General features: G+C 40.7%; 1 protein-coding gene across 8 annotated transcripts in view; it reads left to right on the top strand.

The window, feature by feature from the left end:
- The window catches only part of PARD3 (par-3 family cell polarity regulator), a 560,882-nt gene that overhangs the window by 407,997 nt on the left and 129,968 nt on the right, over positions 1-22,917 (top strand). For all 8 annotated transcript variants that reach the window (XM_083579257.1, XM_083579256.1, XM_083579253.1 and 5 more), the window contains one exon: positions 4,729-4,945. In XM_083579257.1, the coding sequence (XP_083435383.1) occupies positions 4,729-4,945 (217 nt within the window). The remainder of the gene's footprint in view (positions 1-4,728; positions 4,946-22,917) is intronic.

Below are 22,917 nucleotides of genomic sequence, written 5' to 3'. Positions count from 1 at the left end.
TTTTTCATATTTTTGTATTTCCTCTGAAATTTTAATAAATATTATTATATATATATATATTAAAGTTTAATGAGAGAGAGAGAGGAAATAAGTTGCATTTAGGTTGAAAAATTTCAGCATTGGAAGTTCATCCATAAAGTGAAGAAAAATTACGGCTGTTCTTTAATTAGAATATGTAAGGTTGGCAGATCTAATAAAGCATAAAGTTAATGATCAGCTATTACCCACCCTAATGGGCGTTCATTTACATTTTCAGTTCTTTAACCCTAAGAGTGACCCAACATGAGAAGAATGTCATTAACATAAAAGAATCTCTTCAAACGTAACCTGTATAATTATTGAATGGTGCAGCAATGGGCTAGTAAAATGACAGTCCATGCTCAAAAAAGAGTGAATAGCAAATGAACTTAAATGGGGCAGAATTAAATGGAAATTATTAAAATTTTAACCTTAATGTTGTAGTATTTTGAATGTATCCCAGCAGGTCCCCCCTACCTATCTAGTTACTTTACCTTTAAACATTAAAAGTTTATGAATGGAAAAGAGCTGGGGAAGCTGAGGTAATTAATTACTTGGCTTGTCGACTGACACAAGGAGTTGGAAAAATGAATCTGCAATCTCAGCTTTTTATGAATGTGTTTACATTTTAAGAAACGCCTGTCATAATGAGCAAATTGGCTCCTACAAGTTCACTGTTCTATTTTATATTAGTTTTTCTTTTTTAAAAAGCCTGCTTCTAAAAATATTGCATAATTGAATGTAAGGACATTTGAAATATTTCCTTCAATAGCAACAGCAGAATTAATTCAGCTTCATTTCAAATGGCAGTTCAGAGCAGCTAAATGTTATCAGTCTTGTCTAATTGACCCAGTGACACAGGGTGGAATCCAGTGGAAGTACCCCATAACAGAAGTGAGGGGAAGGGTTTTTTCTGATTCCCTTGGCAGCCCTTTATGGTACCTTTTGATTTGTTCTGCAGGGTTCCCCAACAACCTAGAGCTTGTTTTCAGAGGGGGGGTGTGCTCAGGCCTGCAAGAAGGAAAGCAAAAAAACCCTCCCCACCTTTTCAAAAAGTGGGTCAAAAGCCCTTCTTCTGAGACTGAGGGAACAGTTGGATTTCACCCATAGGAAGTGGGGCACAAAGGGGTGGATCCCAAGTGCTCCATGTTTAAGCTTTTCTCACAGTGGGTCAACCAGTGCCCATAAGCAGCCCACAAACTGGCCCTGAGTGCATCAGCATTCTTCTCACGTGATTCCCAGCAACTGATACTCAGATGTAAACTGGAGGCAGAATATAGCCATTGTGGCTGGTATCCATGGATTGCCTTCCCCTCCAAGCATTTTTCTAATCCTCCTTTAAAGCTGTCCAACTTGCTAGACATCCCTAAATATTGTGGGGGATGAATTCCACAGTTCAACTATGTGCTGTTCGAAAAAATGCTTTCTTTTATCTGCCCTGAATATTGCAACATTCAGGATGGCACCGTGCATTTTGAGAGAGGGAGAGGGAGGAGAAGGAGAAGGAGAGAGATAACTATAGAATGATCTGGCAGGTGTACTGGGCATGTGACTATTTGATATTGGATGCAGACGTTCCATTTTAGGTAGGGATCAAGTGTGTTAAAGTGGCACTATACATGCCACTATACACTATACAGGTGGGGAGGGGAATTAGTGTTCAGTTAAACCCTATGGAGGTGGGTTGTGTTCAAATCCCCCTTGCAGCTATTTCTCTCCTCCCCTAATAGTTCAGAATTTAGAAGGCTCCTTTCTCTCGTTGTAAAAGCAATGACTTTCATTTGGTCAGCTGGTGACCCTTTTGTACTCGAAGATAATAGAATCAGAGAATTGTAGAGTTGGAAAGGGACCACAAGGGTCATCTAGTCCAACCCCCTGCAATGCAGCAATCTTTCACCCAACATGGGTCCTGAACCCACAACCCTGAGATTAAGATTCTCATGCTGTACTGACTGAGCTATTCAGATAAGTTGTTCTGAATTGTTTCATAAAGAAATCTTGATCATGTCCTGCAATGAGTTCTAAAAATATACTTGCATACCATGTGACCACATTTACTGTGGGGGCTTTTTAAAAACCATAATATAATTGCTGCACTCAGAACAATTGGCCATTCAGACCGTTGAACTGAGCCTGAAAGACAGATGGGAAGACCTTAAGTTTGGCAGAGGGTACCTATAGATTTTAATGGGTATAATCAGATAGTCACAGCTGACTGCTTGGGGTATTTGGATCATATGAATCACAGGGCTTGTTTTCGAAATCTTGGAATAGCTGATAAGAAACAGTTCCTTTCTCTGGTGCGTTGTCTGAGAGCAAGCTATTTGAATCTGAATAAATTGGCAGAGCTTTCTAATCTCTGTTGAGTCTTAATTGCTAGAGACTCTGCTTGTATTAAATAACACAATACACAGTCTAGCTCAGTTATGGAACAGCTTCACGTTCAATAACTACAGTTTCTTATGAGCATTTTCTCTGTTTTGTGACATAATTAGGAGAGCAGTTTCACAATACTTTTCTTGCAGTTCTCTTAAGCAAAACACATCTTTGCTCTTGGAATCATACCCTAAAGAACAATCTGATGTTTTGGTCTTAGTGGCTAAAATAGGAAAGGGGGATTGTCGTCTGCACTTTTTCATTAACTCTTCCCCCCGACCCAGTGATTTTTTCGTAATGTCATCAGTGAACTATGAACTATCACAAAAATCAGAACTTGAATTTCTTGCCTGAACAGGAATAATAATGAGGCAACATTTTCTTTCTTCAGGAATACATACCCTGTTTTTCTCTTCCACAAAGGCGTTGGTCAAATCAACTTACAGATACAAAAGAAAACATAAAACCATCAGTGACTCCAACCTTAAAACTCAAACAATCACACTGAAAACAGCAGCAACATCCCTTCCAATCAATATATTAAGCAGTGGTCGAATCAAAAGCTTGTTTGAAAATAAATTATTTCAGTTGCTGGCAGATCCCAACCTCGCAAAGCGGTTTGGGGAGGGCAGTGCGAGAAGGAAGCCCTGAGTCCTTTGATCCCTGAGCTGGGCTCTGTGAAAGCAGTTGAAAGTTCTGTTGTTGCATGGGAATTGTAGAAATGAAGTTATATTAGAGATTGTACGAAATGAATTGCAAAGCAGCAGGGAAGTCCAAACCTACTGAATGAGTGTGTTCCCTGACCCTCAGTGGATGAGATAAGAAAAGTCCTGCTGGAGTAGGCTGAAGGTCCATCTTAGTCCAGCATCTTATTTCCCATAGTAACCAACAAGATGCTCTGGAAATCTACTGGAAAATGTTGTTGGAGTGTGAGGTATACATCCCTAAAAGCAATGTGATGCAATACAATAAAAAGCAGACAAGTAAAATATGAGGGAAACAGCACTCCTTGCTGGTTGCCCCCAAAGCAAGTGATATTCAGAGGCATACTGTCTTAGAACATGTTTGCAATTTTTCGCTAATGTATTGGCAAAGCTGAGGTAACTGATGAGGATCTCAAGTTTTGAATATTCAGTATATAAATAATGTGAATTGCACGAGGTGTGATTGATTGTTTTTAATAGGAAGGGAAATGTGCATAGAAATACTTCAATAAGCAATTAAACAGCATTATTATTATTATCATTATCCTTGTTGAATGTCAAGTATTATAAATTAGTTTTAATTAATTTGTATTTTTAACATTGCCTTAAAGCACAATGTCCTTGAGTCCTCACTTCAGATATTGCATATTGCATCTTTTTCTCAGCATTGCTCTATCTTTGAAAATCACTGTGATACCTCAGTGCCCAAGGGTGATATAGTATTATGGTATGTTTTACTTATTCACCAGCCTAAATGAAAGCCAGTGTGGGACTGAGTTGGTGTTTGAACTTGAAATGTAGGATTGTGCCTTGAATATGAACATGCTCATCTTTCATTTCAATATCTCAGTCTTCAAGGTGTATGTTGCATTAAGAAAAATTTTGTATCCTTCGTTTTCTCCTGAAAATGGGTGTGAAGAATGAGCCAATATTCAAGGTTAAAATGGAGAATTATGTTGTAAATGTACATAGTGGATAACATTGTAAACTCAACTGTCAATATATAGACCACGTTCAGATTAGCATATCTTGTCTTAATAATATTAGATATGAATTGGTCTTTTGGACATAAAGCCCAGCCCCTTTGCCTGAGGGAGCAAGCAAACCAAGGTATTCCATTGCACTTTGTTTGCTATGATTAACAGCTTTGGAACAAGCCAGGATATTAAGTCAGCTTCAAACCATGGTTTAATATCCTGGCTTGCTGTGAAGCAATTAAGCATATTTTCATGGTTAGCATGAAATAGCAAACTATAGTCAATGGAGGACTCTCTAGTTTGCTTCCTTGCCTTCTTGGGCCAAGGGAGGATCAAATGAGCTATGTATATTTATCCAAAAGACTCATTCATTTCTTGGCTTATTAAGCAATATTGAGCAAGCAAGTTAAACAAAAAACCTCACCTTGTACAGTAAAATATGTGCAGTTTCATGGACCCCATGTGTGGAGCTTACCAGATACAAGCAGAGAAAGTCATGTAGTTTACCACCTGGGTGGTTTACTGGAGTGTAGTGGCTGTTCATTCTGGATGAACGGATAAGGGGTGTTCAACTCTATTTGTCTTGAATCGCAGCAGATAATTTTTTTTAATCTCCCCCCCCCGCCCCTACTAAAATTACCTTACTCTTTCAGTGGAGGAAGATACTGAGGAAAGCTCACGATCAGGTAGAGAATCTGTCTCTACGTCGAGTGACCAGCCATCCCATTCACTGGAAAGACACATGAATGGCAGTCAAGATAAAGGAGACCGGAAAAAAATTGGGAAGGACAAGAAGAAAGATCGAGATAAAGAAAAGGATAAAATTAAAGCCAAGAAAGGAATGCTCAAAGGCCTGGGGGACATGTTCAGGTAGGATTTGTATATGCGACTAGAGTTTGGACCTATGATTTTCATGGCAATGTATATTTCAATATGCATTTTCAAAATGCCAGCAATTTAAGCATGTCTTAAAGGGACCATTTAATGCTCCTTCACTCTGTCATCATCTGTAACATGACTCTAATTCTATCAGTGTGGATTCTATTGCACCAAGATTGACATAGGTTTATGTCATGTTTTAGTGAAGCTGCTTATGAGGTGGAATAAAACAAGTGACATCTATGTTGCATCTGCACAAGGATCGACATTTGTACAAAACAAAACAATACTCAGTTAGCGCTTGATGTTTCTTGCATGTATGGTGATTCATTATTGACACACTACTAAAACCCAGTTCACAGCAACAAAGGCTTCTTGAAATGTAGGTGTTTAGAGAAATTCATGTTGAACCCTGGAGATCCTCCATGGTTTCCCCAGTTTTCACTCTTGCCAATACAACCTTTCTGGTTTTGATTTGGAATAGAGAACATTTCCCAATCTAAGTGAAGAGCTGGTACACATAATTACCTTGCCCTGTAAGGCTTTTATTTTCAAGCAATTGCTATGCTCCAGTAAGTGTGGATTTGACTTGATTTATTATCTATATGTCTCTTTTCCAGCATCAATGTTGATTTCAAAGCTGATGACAACAATAAGAACACATTAGCAAACAAAAACACTTTAATCAATATAATCCTATCAAAAAGCACATAGAGTATTAGTGAGGGGGAAAAAAAGCAATCCAATAAAAAATGATGCAGTTTAATACCAAAACCATAACAATTCAAAAACAATTTATCCGAAATGGCTGATAAGCCGCAGCCCAGTACCAGCTGACATAATCCCTCTAGGAAGGGGGTTCTGCACCGCACAGTCTCAGCAGCAACTTTTTCCATAGCTTAAGGCACAAGGGAAGAGGGGCTGGTTTCACTTAGCCTTGAGATGGAACACACACTGCTTTGTAAACAGGATTCATTGAGCATTAACAATGTAGAGTAACTCAGCTATGTTACACTCAGTTATGTCACCTAGAAGTGATGACTAAGAACAAACTCCTTGTTTCAAACTCCTTGAAATATAGTACAAAAACAGACAAAGGCTATTGGGAAGCCATTGAGGAGTCACAGTATAGTACCCAGTGGCGTAGCGTGGGGGGTGCAGGGGGGCTGGCCGCAACATCTGGGGGTTAGGGTTAGGGGACGCAAATCCACGGGTTAGGGGGCGCAAATTACTTGCCTTGTTTTTGTACATGTCTGTTGTGCTTTCCAGCCATGTTTTTCTACGGTATAAGGCAATGGGACAAGCAGCGGGGCAGCACATCTTCAAACATTACATCATACACTTTCCCCCTCGTTTCAAACTCTGACCCGCTCCATAGTGCATCTACTAGTACAATTTTTGCTTTGAGGGAGTATTGTATGCTTTCTGTTCTCAAAATATGTCTCTCATCTCCCCGAGGGAGAATTTGTTAGCCATAAAGCTATAAAGTGACTTCCCTAGATCCTTCGAAGTTGTGCTTTCCCATGGGCTTCCAGAAGGTTTTCATAACAAAATGTAGTTGTGTGCTGAGTGAGCGCCAATAAGTTGAGACTGAATCCTGACAAGGTGGGGCTCTATGGACTGACAAATCTAGGGTTCAGGAATTAGGCATTCTTCTAGTTCTGGATGGGCTTGCATTCCCTCTGAAAGAATGGGTGGTGCTCTTAGATCCATCACTGTCGTTGAAGGTGCAAGTGACTGGGGTTGGCTTGTAAGGTAGTTGTGGATGTTCCTAGATAGGCATTACCTGGCCACAGTGATTGGGTAACCTTTGAGATTTGTTCAGAAGATGCAGCTAGTGTAGAATTCCATGGCTAGGCTGTCATTTGGGACTGCTGATTGTGAACATACCACACCAGGCCAAGTTCTGGGATCTTGTATTGACATACAGTATAAGGCCCTATATAGATTGGGACCTAGATATCTAACAAAGCATCTTCTTTATGAGGAAGACCCTCTTACTGCCACAGTTAAGTGAAATTCACCAAGTGGCAACAAACAAGACAACCTTCTTGGTACTGGCACCTTGTCTATTCCTTACCTTCTCAGATACAGCTGATGCTAACTCTTATGAGTTTTTTTGTGCCAGTTGCAGACCTACTTATTCACCAAGGTTTTTATGCAAGGATTGCAGCATAGCTGTTTTATTTTTAAAGTTGCATTTTTTCCCCTTTCTGTTTTGTTTTAATGTGTATTATGTATTTGCTTTTAATGTAATGCACTCTGGGATTGCTTTGGCAAGAAATGTTTTAATTAGATAAGACATGGAGCCAGGAAACCTATATAAACAAGGTTAAAATTCTTGGTTCAACTATGTAGCTCATAGGGTGGTCTGTGGAAAATTAGTATCTCTCAGCTTAGCCCACAGAGTTGTAAAGATGTCCTACTCTGCCCTAATTCCTTAGAGGATGACCAAAACACAAATGTACGTAAAATAACATAATCACCGAAATTGTTGTATTCCCTTGATTGGGAGACCTTTTTCGCCCCCTCTCTATTAGTCTTCCACTCTTTTTTTTAATATAGGATTTCCACTTCCCTGATTTGAGTTCTTAATCACTGATCCACCACTTTTTAATTGGTTTTTTATCAGTTGTAGTCGTTTCTCTCTGTGTGTTTTTAATTGTTATTTAAATTGTCTTACTGAATATTTTCTCACTGAGCCTATCCCCAAGAAAATATATAAAACATTGGCCAGAGGTATCCAGGGAGGCTGTTGAGTGTGCTCCACAATAAAGGCTGTTCAGTATGCCTTGAGAAGATAGATGGGCATGCACAATGTAGCGAGACTTTGCTGCAATAGAAATAAGCTTTCCTTCATCTCTTACCTCTTTGTATATGTTATTTGTGTGCAGGGCAATGCCATTTCACACAGCAGCTGTGCTGTACTTTCAGCCTCACCCTGATGCAGGGCCATACTGGTAGTGAGGTACTTGCCTCAGGTAGCAGGTTGGGCATGAGATGGAGGGCAGGAAGTGCCAGAGAGCTATTGGATAATAGAACTTTGTGTACTGCCTTCAAAGATACCCTACTGCATACAAGTGTGGTGGAGGTTGTGGTCCTATTGCCAGTGTCTTGTGAGGATAACCGTGATCGTTGTGAGGATAATCTGAAGAGAAGTGTCATGTACATTGAAGTGTAGGTTGGTTCAGGCATGATCCAAGACTGAGATTCAGCTCAAAAGGGATTTATCGGAACATCAGGAACAAGAAGAACAAGAATGACAAACGGGGCACTTGGCCCAGTATAGTACCTCGGGTTAAGAACTTTGCTTCAGGATGAGAACAGAAATTGCACGGCGGTGGCGAAAGTCCCCATTAGCTAAAGTGGTACCTCAGGTTAAGAACACGAGCGCCACAACCCCAGAGTCGGTCACGACTGGACCTAGTGGTCAGGGGTCCCTTTACCTTTACCTTTACCACTTTATCCATGAGAGAGTCACCTTTTTTAAAAAGGAAGACAACAGACATTCATAACTTAAGGTGGGCACAAATCTACCCAATTAAATATAATAAACTGTAAGATAATATATGGCAAACAAGTGTTTTCATTTTTTAAAAGTTGTGGGTTCATTATTGGGTTATAACCTTGATTCTTAAGAGCAGCAACCAATGCAATTATTTTCCATATATTAACTGGGAATTTGTGACATTTATTTGGGTAGATTTGTGCACCCTGTGATAGTTTGGATCCAACTCTTGCCTGTCTCTCAGATATTTTTTTTAAAGTTTTTGGGGATTAGGCCCTGCCAGGGCGTCCCTAGGCATAAGACAGCAAGACACAAAGGCCAGGATACATATTCTGGGAACAACTCTCTGGTATGGGGTGACTCATTGCTTTGTAAATATCAGATTTTCTTCTCAAGGAATAAGCAGTTAGATGTAAAAGCAGTACAGACCCCATGAACCAATAAAGTGTAAGCTGCTTCCCTTCCTTTTTTAGTTACTGTCAGCTGCCATGTATGCAAAGCCTGTGTTTCCTTGTCCTTAGCTGATGTTGTATCATGTCACATAAAATATTGAAAAATCTGTTTCTCTGGCCTGATGTTCAAAGCTGTGCTTTTCCCCCTTTCTCTCTCCTTAGTTTGTGTTGCTTTCTCCTCCCCTCTCCTCCTTGCTGTTTCACAGCTACGGATGTCTGGAAGACTGAATTTGACATTTTTTGTTTTTCATTTTTTAACTGCTTGTCTGCTCATGTTTTTCTAATGGCTGGTACAGAAGTAGCGTGACACTAAAAGCAGGGCACCCTTTTTGGACCCAGAGTGCTCCCGCTGTGCTCAGGAGGCTTTGTGTTGCTTTTGCTGAATCGATCCCTCTTGCTCTCCTGGCCAGCAGTTTCTGTAAGGAATAGGGGAAACCAAAGGAGAGGAAGTAAGAGGGTGAGAAGCCAGGTAGGAAAAAGTGTGAAGAGATTAGGAGAACTGTTACAGGAATAAATAGATTCAGCTTTCTGTCTAAAGAGGTTTCCTGTTAACTTGAGACTTAAGGGGTCTCCCCCCACCCCATGTGCCAAGTGCATTTTGTTCTGAAAACAGACACTAAATCAGGAGTCCGTGTGATCTACATTAGGGTCATGGTATGATCTGATTACTTTTGAATAATACATTGTTGTGGTTTTGTGATTGTAGTGCCTCAGGGCCACAACCAATGCTCCTTCCTAGGTGGGGATTTCCAGGTGTGGCTTCAAAGAATTTAGGGGAGCGGGGAATGGTGCTTCCCTTGTGACCAACACTAAGTTCTTCACCACATTGCCAAACCCCAAGGGTCTCTGTGTGCTTTAGTATCCTTGAAATCCTTGAATTATTAGCATCAGAAGAGTACAAGTTAAAACAGAAAGCTATTTTTAAGTTCAAAGAAGCTGTTCATTTATTTATGATCTGTATACTGCCCTTTGGTGAAAAATTCCCAGAGCAGATATTACAAAAATAATTAAAATACAAATAACAACACATCCAAAGCACAAAGTCAGTGAGATTTTAAAAGCTAGATTAAAAATAAAATAAAAATCAATAAGATTTGACTAGTTGTAGCAAGTATGTTCCTTAGGTAAACAAAACATGCAAAAAGTGCATGTTTACATGGCAGTTTATACAGGATATATGAAAATCAAGTATAAGGGGAAATTAATCATGAGAATCTTGAACTAGATTAGTGGTGTTTTTTATTTGCAATATTTCTTGAGAACATAAAGCCCCGCTGGATCACACCAAAGGCTCATCCAGTTCAGCATTGTGTTCTCACATTGGCCAAGCAGTTACCCATGGGAAGCCTGCAAGTGGGATATGCATGCAACAGCACTCCCCCTAACTGTGGATCCCAGCAGCTCATATTTAGCCATGCAGGTAGCTGATAGTCATTGTGGCTAGTAGCCAGTGATAGCCTTATCCTCCATGAATTTTCCAATCCTCCTTTTAAGCTGTTAAAGTTGGTGGCCATCACTACAGCTTGTAGCGGTGAATTTCTTAGTGTGAAGAAGTACTTCCTTTTGGATTTGGATTTGATATCCCGCTTTATCACTACCTGAAGGAGTCTCAAAGCGGCTAACATTCTCCTTTCCCTTCCTCCCCCACAACAAACACTCTGTGAGGTGAGTGAGGCTGAGAGACTTCAGAGAAGTGTGAGTAGCCCAGGATCACCCAGCAGCTGCATGTGGAGGAGTGGGGAATCGAACCCGGTTCACCAGATTACAAGTCTACTGCTCTTAACCACTACACCACACTGGCTCTTTTGTGTATGAGTGTGGTGTAGTTTCAGACTAGGACTTCTGAGAACAGGATTATTGTCCCCACTCAGTCATGAAGCTCACTGGGTGACCTTGGGCCAGTCACAGTCTTTCAGCCTATCCTGTCTCACAGAGTTATTTGTAAGGATAAAATGAAGTGGGAGTAACTATAAAAACAACCTTGAGCTCTTTGGAGGAAAGGTGGGATATAAATGTGATAATAAATAAGTAAAATATCCTGAATCTTCTGGAATGGTGACCCTGAGATCACTGTTTCAACTGAGGAAAGAGTTCAGTTATCCTAACTCAAATGTATCTGAAAATTCTACTCAATAATCACAGCCTGTATATATTAGCAAATGAGATACAATGTCTTAACATGTGAAACCAAGAAACTATTTCCTTTACAAACCCTAAACCTGCAAACACCTATCTTTAGAATTCAAGCTGAAAATGATATTCCACACTGCTGTTCTTGTTAAATAAGTATGATTCAGAGGGGGTTTGCAGAGTGTGGGGTCTATATATCAAAATATGGTGTTTATGGCATTTAAAACATTGGCTGTGCAGTGTCTTGCTTTCAGTATTGTAGATTACAGATGGGCAAGCCATTCGATTGGGAACCAATGCAAATGAAATATTCCCATATTACCATTAAATTGAATCCTACAATTACATTTGAAATGATTACTGGGAGCCTTGCAGTGTTGCTCCATCCAGTCCTTCAAGAGGAAATGGATAATTTAGTTTAAAACCTTGTTTAGCTGAAATCAGATATACTGTTGTCTCTTCTTGTACAGCCACTTCCAAAGTGCACAGAACACGTCCAGATTCATAAACATATTATTTGGAGCTTTGAATTACACATTCCAGCCACATTAGCCACCTGAGACCTCTGACTGGGCATTTGGGAAAACAACATGCACAGACTATACTTTCCCATTGCGTAGCTTGCAGGTTTTATTGTCTGCGCCATGATTTTCATTTACTGTGGCTTATTATGTCTGGGGATAGTTCAAACGCTACTGAAAAAGCAGGTGTTTTCTTCTTTTTAAGGGTGGAAATCAATATAAATTTATAATTTTCCACTGTTTTAGACGCTAATCAACCCACAATTCCAGCAGCTACATTTCAGATGTTTCATTAACTTTATAATTTTTCCTTGATTGCAAATTTGATTTATGTCCCTTAATTGGAATGGTTTCTTAAACAAAGAGAAGCAACTAAAAGCTTGGTGCTTTTAATCACCCTTTTGGTTCATGCTGCTGTTGAGTTTACATTTGTGTTTTTCTGCTAGTGTGTGTGTATACACACACACACACACACACACACACACACACACACTTCTCCCTTTTTTCTTTTTAGACTTAGGCAGGAGACGGGCACCCTCAGCACATTAGGCTTCAATGCATTGAAAGCATAGAGGGTCCTCTGCAAGGATTATTTCACAATTTAAAAACTTGAACTTGTATATCCAGCGGGGTATAGTGTACAGTTTTTTAATCTGAAACAGTATCATAGTTTTGGTTTTCATGCACCAAAATAAGTGTCAGGTTGACCTGCTACTGAAGACAAGTCCACAGCTCCTGATAACATATTCTCCCAGTATTCTTCTTTGCTTGTCAGGGAGTTTAAGTGGAGAACCTCTGACATCGACAGCACAGTATCTGACTGCAAAGCAAGCCCAGAGAGGCACATAGCGTGACAGCTGAGCCTTCTAAGTCCCTTCCTGACGTTTTGGTAACGTTTCTTTACAGACCTGCCATCTGAATATAAAATGCAAGTGTCAGGCGTGACACCTACTTTATAATCTCTGTAAAGCAAACCTTTTCGTAGGAGAATTTGTTGACAGTTCAGAGATTCAAAGTCAATTTCAATTCAAGCCTGTGTACAAGGTGTGTGCCCCCCCCATCTCATCTGCAACTGATGTGAAAATTGAAGGCTGGTGACTATTCAGCCCATAGCGAAGTATGGTAAATAAATATCTTCTTGAGGGTTGAGGAATCTGCTAGATGAAAGAATATGTTAATGACATTCCTCCCAGTGTATGTTGGAAACATTTCTTTTGAGATTTAATTTGCTATACTGATAGTTGCTGGATTTCTGCAATAGTTAGCATAATCTTTCAGAGCTGTTTTTGTAGGGTTTTGCTTTGTTTTATTAACTCTTAAGCCTTCTGGAAATAGCCTTGTTGAAATTAATGTTTGCAATGCCATATTTATGATTTCAGGAGGAGACATATATCTGTGGGTGGGTGTACACATTGATCCTACCATAAATAAATTAAAGCTTGAGTGCTTCAGATTGACACATGCTTGAGTGATGACCTTATGTTTGGGGATACAGCTTTAACTTTAATATTTCATTTCAGCCTATATAAGCAATAGTCTTGGATTCCCATTGTGTTGGAATGCTAACATGTCTTGAAAGGATATCCTTTTGTTAATCATTGGTTTAGGAGCAAAGAGTTGCTTACAAAGGAAATAGCCATTGCATATTAGCCTTTGGTCATGAACACAATTGAGTCCTGTTAACCAGAAATACATAGTTTAAAAGCCTTATTGCTATAAAATGTTGTACTAAAGCCTTGGGAATTGAGGTGTGATGTTTCCTAGGCACAAAAGTGTACTTTGGCTGTGGCTTAGTGATTGCATTTCCAAATTCTGGTCTGATAATAATTCGTATACAAGATGCCCACTGTGGTTGTTGAAATTGCAATTAAAGATACAAATCTGTAGTAAAGAATGGCACCATCCATGCACAAGAGAAATGTTTGAGAAACTGAACAGGTACAATATATCATTAGGGGGAAATCTGTAAGGAGGGATGGGGGAAAGCATGCTCAGTGGTTACAGAATGTAGAGAGTCTGTTGGGTAGAAATTGGACAACAAGGGAGGAATAGGAATGGAATGGTGTATCCTTGGAACCCTGGACAGAAGTACTCCACACTGCATTGTTTTGTTACAGGCCCTATTTGTACATCCATAGAATATTGTGAACCGCTAACGTACTTGTTTTTGTAGATTTCTATTCTCCAGATTTCCTTCTCTAATCACAGTTCCTCCGGCCACCTGCTCAGTGTATGGGGGTGGGATGTGCACACACGTGCAAGAAACTTTGAGCATAGGACCGTCTCCGCGTTTGGGTTCTACATATGATAAACAGTAATAGATTTGGAAAGGGCACCACCATTTCTTTGGAATGGAATGCACTCTTCTGTACAAAACCTCTTTTTAAGTATCGCTATAAACAGCAGGAACTAGCAGCAAAGGGAATATGCGACGACAGACATGTATCAATGTCACCATTTTGATAGCTTTCAGGTCAGTATTTTTTTGAGAGCTGCAGTAAACCTTTTACTATGCAGTAACATTTCAGTATACCACGATGAGCATTTAGTCACAGTTAACTTTTATAACCTAAGTGCCAACTTTCACTAGGTGGGAGGGCAGAGAAATTCTGCTGCACATAGAATAAAACAGGTTGATGAAAATGAGACAATCCCACATCAGGAAAAGCATATAGGCTAGTTTGGATAATGAGTGGTACAAAATAGCTTTATGGGGAAATGGTGCTGTTTAAAAAAGTAGAAAAGAGGAGGCACCTATTCTGCTTGTTTTACCTCCACCCCAGGAAGATAAGTAGAAAAGGTAAACTTGGCTCAACTTAGGGCTAGTAATTTTACAAAGTTTTGCATGAGAGAGATTTAACAGACCCTCTTCCCATTGGTTTCAAGGCTTCTTCACCAGTTACAGTTTAATAAATGACTTTTGTGTCTCCTCCAATAAGTGGAGTGGATGTACATATTTATTTTGCCACATTACGGCGTGCTAGGAAAAGCATCTGTCTAAACTATTGGACTGCAAAAGCACCGTCAGTCAGCACAGAAAATACGTAGCTATATGCACCAGTAGTCTGATGCAGTATAAGGCACCTTCAGATGTGCTGTATTCTCTTTCATTCATTTTCCCATCCAAGCCTACCTCAGTATTTCCAAATGCCTAAAACCAATCCAAATTAACTTTTCCCTGCTTCTGCATAAGCTTGGGATCAGCTGACTCTTCTCTGTAAGCACTTATTTGTTGATGAATATGTAACAGCTGCTCTGTATACCTGGGCAATTGCTCTGGATAAATCTGAAGCAATGGCTTTTGGTTGATAGTTGCAAATTAATCAAGTGCAAATTAATCAAGAAGTGCATCATTTAGACCTACCTCCACGCCATTTGGTGGAATATAACGTTTGGTACTGTAGTTCCCGTTACACATTTGTGAAGGACATGAAGCCCACACAGCTGTTATGGTTCTAGAAATATTTATTTCCCATCTGCTTACTTTCTTGATATGTTGGAAGACCTTAAAAGCTGGAGAGACAAGGAACATTTTCAGTGTCCTTTCTGTGTGCTCCCTGGAATGGGTACCCAACACATTGAAACTGAATGTGCAAATCAGTTTTCAAGGTCTGAAGTAATATCATATATTGCTTAATTTATTCAGCAGAGGATATTCCTTGGGAAAGCTACATCAACAACGATTTTTCTAGTAATTGACAGGAAAATGCTGACGTATAAAAATGTTTTACAGATAATGAGGTCTGCAGGGAACTTTTAACGTTTGGGAGGTTCCAGGTGAACTGTCAAGAGCTTGGTTAACCTTTTGTGTGCATATGTAAAACTTTGCTGTAGAATCATTGTATTTAAAAAAAGAAGAATGGATTGTCACTGACCATTATTCACATTAAGTTGCCATGAGATAATTTCTTATCCACCACCCATACCCTTGATGTTTCTCCTGAACTTGGTGGCTTGTGGTTTTCTTTTGTTACATTTGTAAAATCTCTTCTGTGCCCAAAAACAAAAGAGAAAACTCAACTTATAAGAGAAACACATAGCCTGATGAGGCTTTGCAAAACTCCCCATATTCTTACATTCTGCTTCCTGTTCCTTTGTCGAAAGGTAATTTGTCCAAAGTTTAAATATACAGCGTTGACTGGATCACCTCCATCTGTATGCTTATTGACAAAGAATGTTCAGAAGCTAGTGAGACAGGGCTTACCTTTGAATTAGCCATGCTGGTTTGGTTTCAGCAAGACTTGTTCTTCTATATCAGAGGTGCCAACCTGTTTGGACTAGTGGGCAAGAGAGTGCTGGGGGCATTGCTCACAAAATGGCTGTCCTGGAGGAGGCATGGCCTAACACAAAATTTGAAAGACAACCAAATCCATCAACTCCATATGTTTATCATGGGATGTCAGCTATGCCTTGCTGGTCCTGATTATGTAGATAACATGCACACTCAGTACCAGGAAAAATGTGTCTGTGGGTGTTAGGTGGGCAACCTTTGCTCTATTCTATTTTTAATAGTGTTTTCCACCAGTTTTTCCAGAACAGACATCCAAATGCTCTCTGGATCACCTTTTAAAAATTGGTGTTACGTTAGTTACTTTCCAGTTCTTAGGTGTGAAGACTAATTTTAGAGGCAAACTACATACCTTTCTAGCAAGATATGTAGTTTTTGCCAGAACTGGGATTTGAACCTAGAAGATCCTGGTTCACAGATCACTTTCTTAAGATCTCTAATTGTGGTTTCTCTTTTCCATTCATAGTTAATGACATATTATGAAAAAAATGCCACTGTCATTGCATGATTGTTTTAAGTTACAGATTATTACTATTTTATGTGTTTTTCCTCCTTTTGAAATATGATTGCAACATAGTAACACTTCCTCTTTTTGACAGCATCCCCCCAAATAAATTGTTTTTGTTTTTACATCCACATAACTTGAAAAGTTATGTCCTGTGTCTCATTTGTATTTCCTATATTGTCCCCTTCTGGGAAAGTACCCATAGTTTAAATTGTAAGAAAACCATGGTAACCAAATGCAGTAAGATTTGTTGGCTGTGACATGTCAAAGCGTTGTTTTTAACAAAAGAAGCTGATGGCAATGTTCAAATGGACCCTTCTCATCATATGGCTGCTTTGCAGCTCAATCAATCTCTTATTATTATTATTATCAGAGTTATTCAGGCAGAGGCAGTAGCGCTAGTATTTCTCATAATCAGCCCTTGAGCCAGATGTAATTTGCAATTTGTAGCATTGTATTTTGAAACAATAATGCATTAAAATGTACAGAGCATGGAATTAGAAGTATAGTCGCCAAGAGGACATATTGGAGAGCAGGCTACTGCCTGGATGCTTGTAAGTGGACACTGCTGATTTTAAAAGGACCATAATGCAATTTTATTAGTATCTAAATTGATTTAGACTAGCTGCCATCAAAGTCTCTCTCGTTTCACAAGCTGTACAGCTGAATGGCAATAGAATGAGTGCAAATTAACCATTTTTACACATGGTTTTTAGACACCAAACCTTTACTTAAGAATCTGTAGTGTAATCTTCATATTGCTTAAGTTTGACATTAACTGCTCATGCTAAATCCAGCTGATCTCTTCAGTAATACAGGCAGGTGTCTTTACTGTATTGTTTCCAGCACCCACTAAAAACCTTTTTATTCCAGCGAGTATACCCAAGCATGTAATTTTAGCATGTAATTTTGAGACATGGTTTTAGTAAGTGTAACTGTTTTATAATTACAGCCATACCTTGGAAGTCGAACAGAATCCATTGCGGATGTCCATTTGACTTCCGAAATGTTCAGAAACCAAGGCGCGGCTTCCGATTGGTTACCAATTGTGCAGGCGCACCGGAAACAATAGCGGAAGCCGTGCTGGACATTTGGCTTCTAAAAAAAGTTCAAAAACTGGAACGCTCACTTCCAGTTTTCAATAATTCGGGAGTCAGAACGTTTGACTCCCAATATGTTTGGGAGCTGAGGTACAACTGTACTGGTTTTATTTTACTCCCCCCCCCCTTTCTAACTTCTTATTGGTATTTTTAATGCCTGTTTTAGACTGTTTATTATAAACCATTTAGAGTAAATTCTAGAAAGTGGTAATAAATGTTGTTAAATAAATAAATAAAATGCCCAAATATTCTCCTGTGTCAAAAAATTAACTTCCATATTCAATACAGTTTGGATATTGCTGTCTCTAGAGGCCTTCCTAAAACCTTTTTTTTTTGTTGTAAATATCAACTGTTTATGACTTTTTAACAATGTCATACATGCATGCTACTTACACATGCAGTGTAGTAGATTTTAGGTATACCTGAGTATAAATGCTATATGAAAATGTGTGATGTTTTATGAGCTAAAATTGACTCCCAAGTTAAGTTTATCTCTCTTATTTACAGCTGTTTTAATAGCTGTCATAGCATCCTGCTGCCTGGATCTCTATAGAGTTCCCAAGTGTTTAGTTAGCTAACAAAGCACCACAGCCTTGATTGGATAATACTGACTGGAAAGAGAACATTTCTAAGTGCATTAAGTGACAGTAATGTAAGGATATGTTGTCCATTAAGAGTGCATTGCCCATTAAAAGCAGATTTAACTTGTTCATATCTCTCAAGCTGTTGTTTTTTAAGGACAAAAATCTCTCTGGAGCTGAGCTCTATGCATAGTTCAAGCCGTATCAAATCTGTTACTATCAGGACTGTTGAGTGCCCACATATATTAAAAAATAGTAGTTCTTGGGATTTTTGCGCTTTTGCTGTTCCTAATCAATCTTAGAAAAGCATGGGTTTTACAACATTTCCGTTAAAATTCAGTGTTCTATTTCTGTGGTTGCACTCATCACTGCTGATTACCAAGACTCTTATGTTTCAATAGAAGCTTTTCTATTCATAATCCTTCCTCCTTGATTCAGTCATTGAAGCAGCAACCTGCTATTTAACACATTATAGTTTGCTCCTTTCATGTAATTTACAAGAACTTTCAGTATTTAATTTAATCCCTGAATAAGTCTGGCCCAACCCATAGCCGCGGACATGCCTTGGACCTGGTTTTTACCTCTATGGATGTTGGTGATCTGACACTAAGTAAAAGCGAAACAAAAGAAGTGCCATGGTCAGATCACTTCTTGGTGTAACTGGACTTCTCTGCGACCCATCTCCTCTGCAGGGAGGTGGGACCAATTCGGATGGTCCGCCCCCGCCACTTAATGGATCCAAATGGTTTCTAGAGAGAGGTAGGGGATGCTTTATCCCATGTTGATGTCCTTTCAGCTGATTCCCTGGTGGCCCGCTGGAATGTGGAGTTAACCAGGGCTATTGACTGTTTGGCTCCGAAGTGCCCTCTCCGATTGCATGGAGCCCGGACAGCCCTGTGGTTTTCCACGGATCTGAGGGCAATGAAACAATCATTGAGACGGCTAGAGCGCCGGTGGCGGATAACTCATTCTGAATCTGACCGGACACAGGTTAGAGCTCAACGTCGAGCCTACCAAGTGGCGATAGCGACGAAGAATTTCTTCACCGCCTCTATTGCATCTGCAGAAAACAGCAGCAGGAGACTTTTTCAGGTGGTTCACAATTTAGCGGAACCACCTGCAACATTGGGGCCCAGTACGGGCCACATGATCTCCTGCAATGATTTTGCAAAGTTTTTTGCAGATAAAATCGCTCAGATTCGGGAAGAAGTAGACTCCACTGTGGGAGCAGGGCCGGGGCGGGAGAGTGCTAGAGCTTTGTCTAGTCAAGTTGCGTGGGATCATTTCCAATCTGTTACCTCCGAGGATGTGGACAGGCTGCTTGGACGAGTGAAACCAACCACCTCTCTCCTGGTGGTTGCCCATCCTGGCTTATAAAAGCTAGCCGGGAAGGACTGGGCGATGGGCTTCGTGGGGTGGTGAATGCTTCCCTCCGTGAGGGAGCCTTCCCAGACCCGCTGAAAGAGGCGGTTATTAAACCGCTTCTTAAAAAACCATCTTTAGATGTGGCCACGATGGCCAACTATCGCCCAGTCTCAAATCTTCCATTCTTGGGCAAGGTGATTGAGCGAGTGGTTGCTGAACAACTCCAGGCACACCTGGAAGAAGCGGACCACTTGGATCCCTTCCAGTCAGGATTCAGGCCTCATCATGGGACTGAAACTGCCTTGGTCGCACTGGTTGATGATCTCCGGCGGGCTAGGGACAAAGGTGAGAGCTGTTTCCTAGTTCTGCTGGATCTCTCAGCGGTGTTTGATACCATTGACCATAACATCCTTCTGGACCGTCTTGAGGGGCTGGGAGCTGGGGGCACTGTCATACAGTGGTTCCGCTCCTTCCTCCTGGGCCGTGTTCAGAAAGTGGTGGTGGGGGATGAGTGTTCAGACCCCTGGGCTCTCACTTGTGGGGTGCCTCAGGGTTCTGTCCTCTCCCCCATGCTTTTCAACATTTACATGCAGCTGCTGGGAGAGATCATCAGGAGGTTTGGGCTGGGTGTTCATCAGTATGCGGATAATACCCAGCTCTACCTCTCTTTTAAATCAGAACCAGTGAAGGCGGTGAAGGTCCTGTGTGAGTGTCTGGAGGCGGTTGGAGGATGGATGGCGGCTAACAGATTGAGGTTGAATCCTGACAAGACAGAAGTACTGTTTTTGGAGGACAGGAGGCGGGCAGGTGTGGAGGATTCCCTGGTCCTGAATGGGGTAACTGTGCCCCTGAAGGACCAGGTGCGCGGCCTGGGAGTCATTTTGGACTCACAGCTGTCCATGGAGGCACAGGTCAAATCTGTATCCAGGGCAGCTGTTTACCAGCTCCATCTGGTACGTAGGCTGAGACCCTATCTGCCTGCAGACTGTCTCGCCAGAGTGGTGCATGCTCTGGTTATCTCCCGCTTGGACTACTGCTATGCGCTCTACATGGGGCTACCTTTGAAGGTGACTCGGAAACTACAACTAATCCAGAATGTGGCAGCTAGACTGGTGACTGGGAGCGGCCGCCGAGACCATATAACACCGGTCTTGAAAGACCTACATTGGCTCCCAGTACGTTTCCGAGCACAATTCAAAGTTTTGGTGCTGACCTTTAAAGCCCTAAACGGCCTCGGTCCAGTATATCTGAAGGAGCATCTCCTCCCCCATCATTCTGCCCGGATGCTGAGGTCCAGCGCCGAGGGCCTTCTGGCGGTTCCCTCATTGCGAGAAGCAAAGCTACAGGGAACCAGGCAGAGGGCCTTCTCGGTAGTGGCGCCCGCCCTGTGGAACGCCCTTCCAGCAGATGTCAAAGCGATAAACAACTACCTGACATTCAGAAGACATCTTAAGGCAGCCCTGTTCAGGGAAGTTTTTAACGTGTGATATTTTAGTGTATTTTTGGTTTCTATGGAAGCCGCCAAGAGTGGCTGGGGAGGCCCAGCCAGATGGGCGGGGTATAAACAAATTATTATTATTATTATTATTATTATTATTATTATTATTATTATCCCAGTGCTGTACATGTTGAACAACACTTTTCCAGTATTCTTGTTCCAGGAAGCTTTTGATAGCATATTCACCCCAAAGTGTCCTTAGTGTCATGTCACTTAATAAACAACATACATGCATCTCTTTCAGTACATAAATGTGCTTTTGAACAGAGAGAACTCTACATAAAAGCTAGCTTAAATCTACTTAGTTTAAATTAAGTGGAAAGAAAAATGACACACATTATACCACTTTATCCCAACCTCTCCCACCAGTTGCAACTCTTCCAAAAAATGCAATTGTCAAGAGTTATCTTCCATGTAAACACTAGATCAACTTTACTTAATTCATAGATGGTGCTTTGGTGGTTGATAGTTTGGAGGTGTTGGCTCTCACTTTTAAGACCTAGATTTCTAAATCTTTGTCTATTTTTTTGGGCCCGTTTTATGTTCCTTTTGTACTGCTGTGCAGGATTGATATTGTTAAATCTTTTTCTGAATGTGTGTTGGGGTTTTTTTAAGGGATTCTATTTGTTTTATAACTTTCTGTTAGCCACCTTGAGTCTCTTTTGAGAAACAGATGGGATAGAAAAAAATAAAATAAATAAATGCCAGAATGTGTGAGAGACAGAAGAATACCATGCAAACCAGGGTTCTCTGTCATAGGAGTTGGACGGTCACCTTCACAGAGAAATGCAGTTGAGGTCACATTTACAAAATGGACTCGGAACTTGTAAGACACGTATTCAAGTGTGTAAGAAACATTGGATTGTTGGGTCTGATCTTCTTGCTGCTGTTTTCCTTTTCAGCTGCAGAATTATCTTTTCTTTTTTTCTGACTCATTTCTCAGGATAAGTGGTTTCCTGGTTTGCAAAGCATGCATTTGCAACCTGTATTCCCCTACTGTCCTTTTTGTGAAGCAAATGCATGTTGTGGATTTCTGGGTCTTGAACCTCCAGCCAGTTACCATAGTAACAAATTGCCAACCTGAGACAAGAACCTAACTGGGCAGTTGTTTGGGGAGACATTTGTAGAAGGTAGCGAGTGGGAGATCTAGTGGCGAAAAAAAAAGTAAGGAAAATAAAGTGAGAAATAGCTGTCTAAGATAGATCAAGGACAAGAGAATGAAGGGCAGGATTTTCATTAAGCTGTCACATAAACTAGGAAATATTTTGAACTGTGCTGTTTAGAATATAATACATCGGCTCTGTACAGAGAACGAAGGCAACTTGTCAAAGTCCAGAATGTGGCCTGTGATATGACCCGGCTTCTCTACTCCATATGTTATTTCTCCCTGGATAACGTGCCACCGCACAGGCATGTCTTGTGAATGTGGAAACCAGAGGATTGCCATTTCATTTTTGAAATGTTTAACATTCTTTTAAACATGCAAAAAATAAAATCTGAAATTGTATAGGAACATTGTATAGGAATTGTATGGGAAAATTGTATAGGAATTGTATGGGACACGAGTGGCGCTGTGGGTTAAACCACAGAGCATAGGACTTGCTGATCAGAAGCTCAGCGGTTTGAATCCCCGCAACAAAGGGACCATTGCTCGGCCCCTGCTCCTGCCAACCTAGCAGTTCAGAAGCACGCTCTGGCGGGAAGGTAAACGGCGTTTCCGTGTGCTGCTCTGGTTCACCAGAAGCGGCTTAGTCATGCTGGCCACGTGACCCGGAAGCTGTATGCTGGCTCCCTTGGCCAATAAAGCGAAATGAGTGCCGCAACCCCAGAGTCGGCCACGACTGGACCTAATGGTCCTTTACCTTTACCTATAGGAACATAGGAAGTTCCCTTATGTTGCCTTATATATCAGGCCATTTGTTCATTTAGCTCAGCATTGTCTGCATTGACTGACAGCAGTTCTCCAGGGTTTCAGGCGAGGTCAGCCCTACCTTGAACCTGAGAGCTTCTGCACG

This window comes from Podarcis filfolensis (genome assembly GCF_964270895.1).
Source record: "Podarcis filfolensis genome assembly, chromosome: 12".
Classification (NCBI taxonomy): Eukaryota; Metazoa; Chordata; class Lepidosauria; order Squamata; family Lacertidae; genus Podarcis; species Podarcis filfolensis.
Note: the sequence above shows the minus strand (reverse complement) of the source record. Positions and strands in the feature narration are given on the sequence as shown.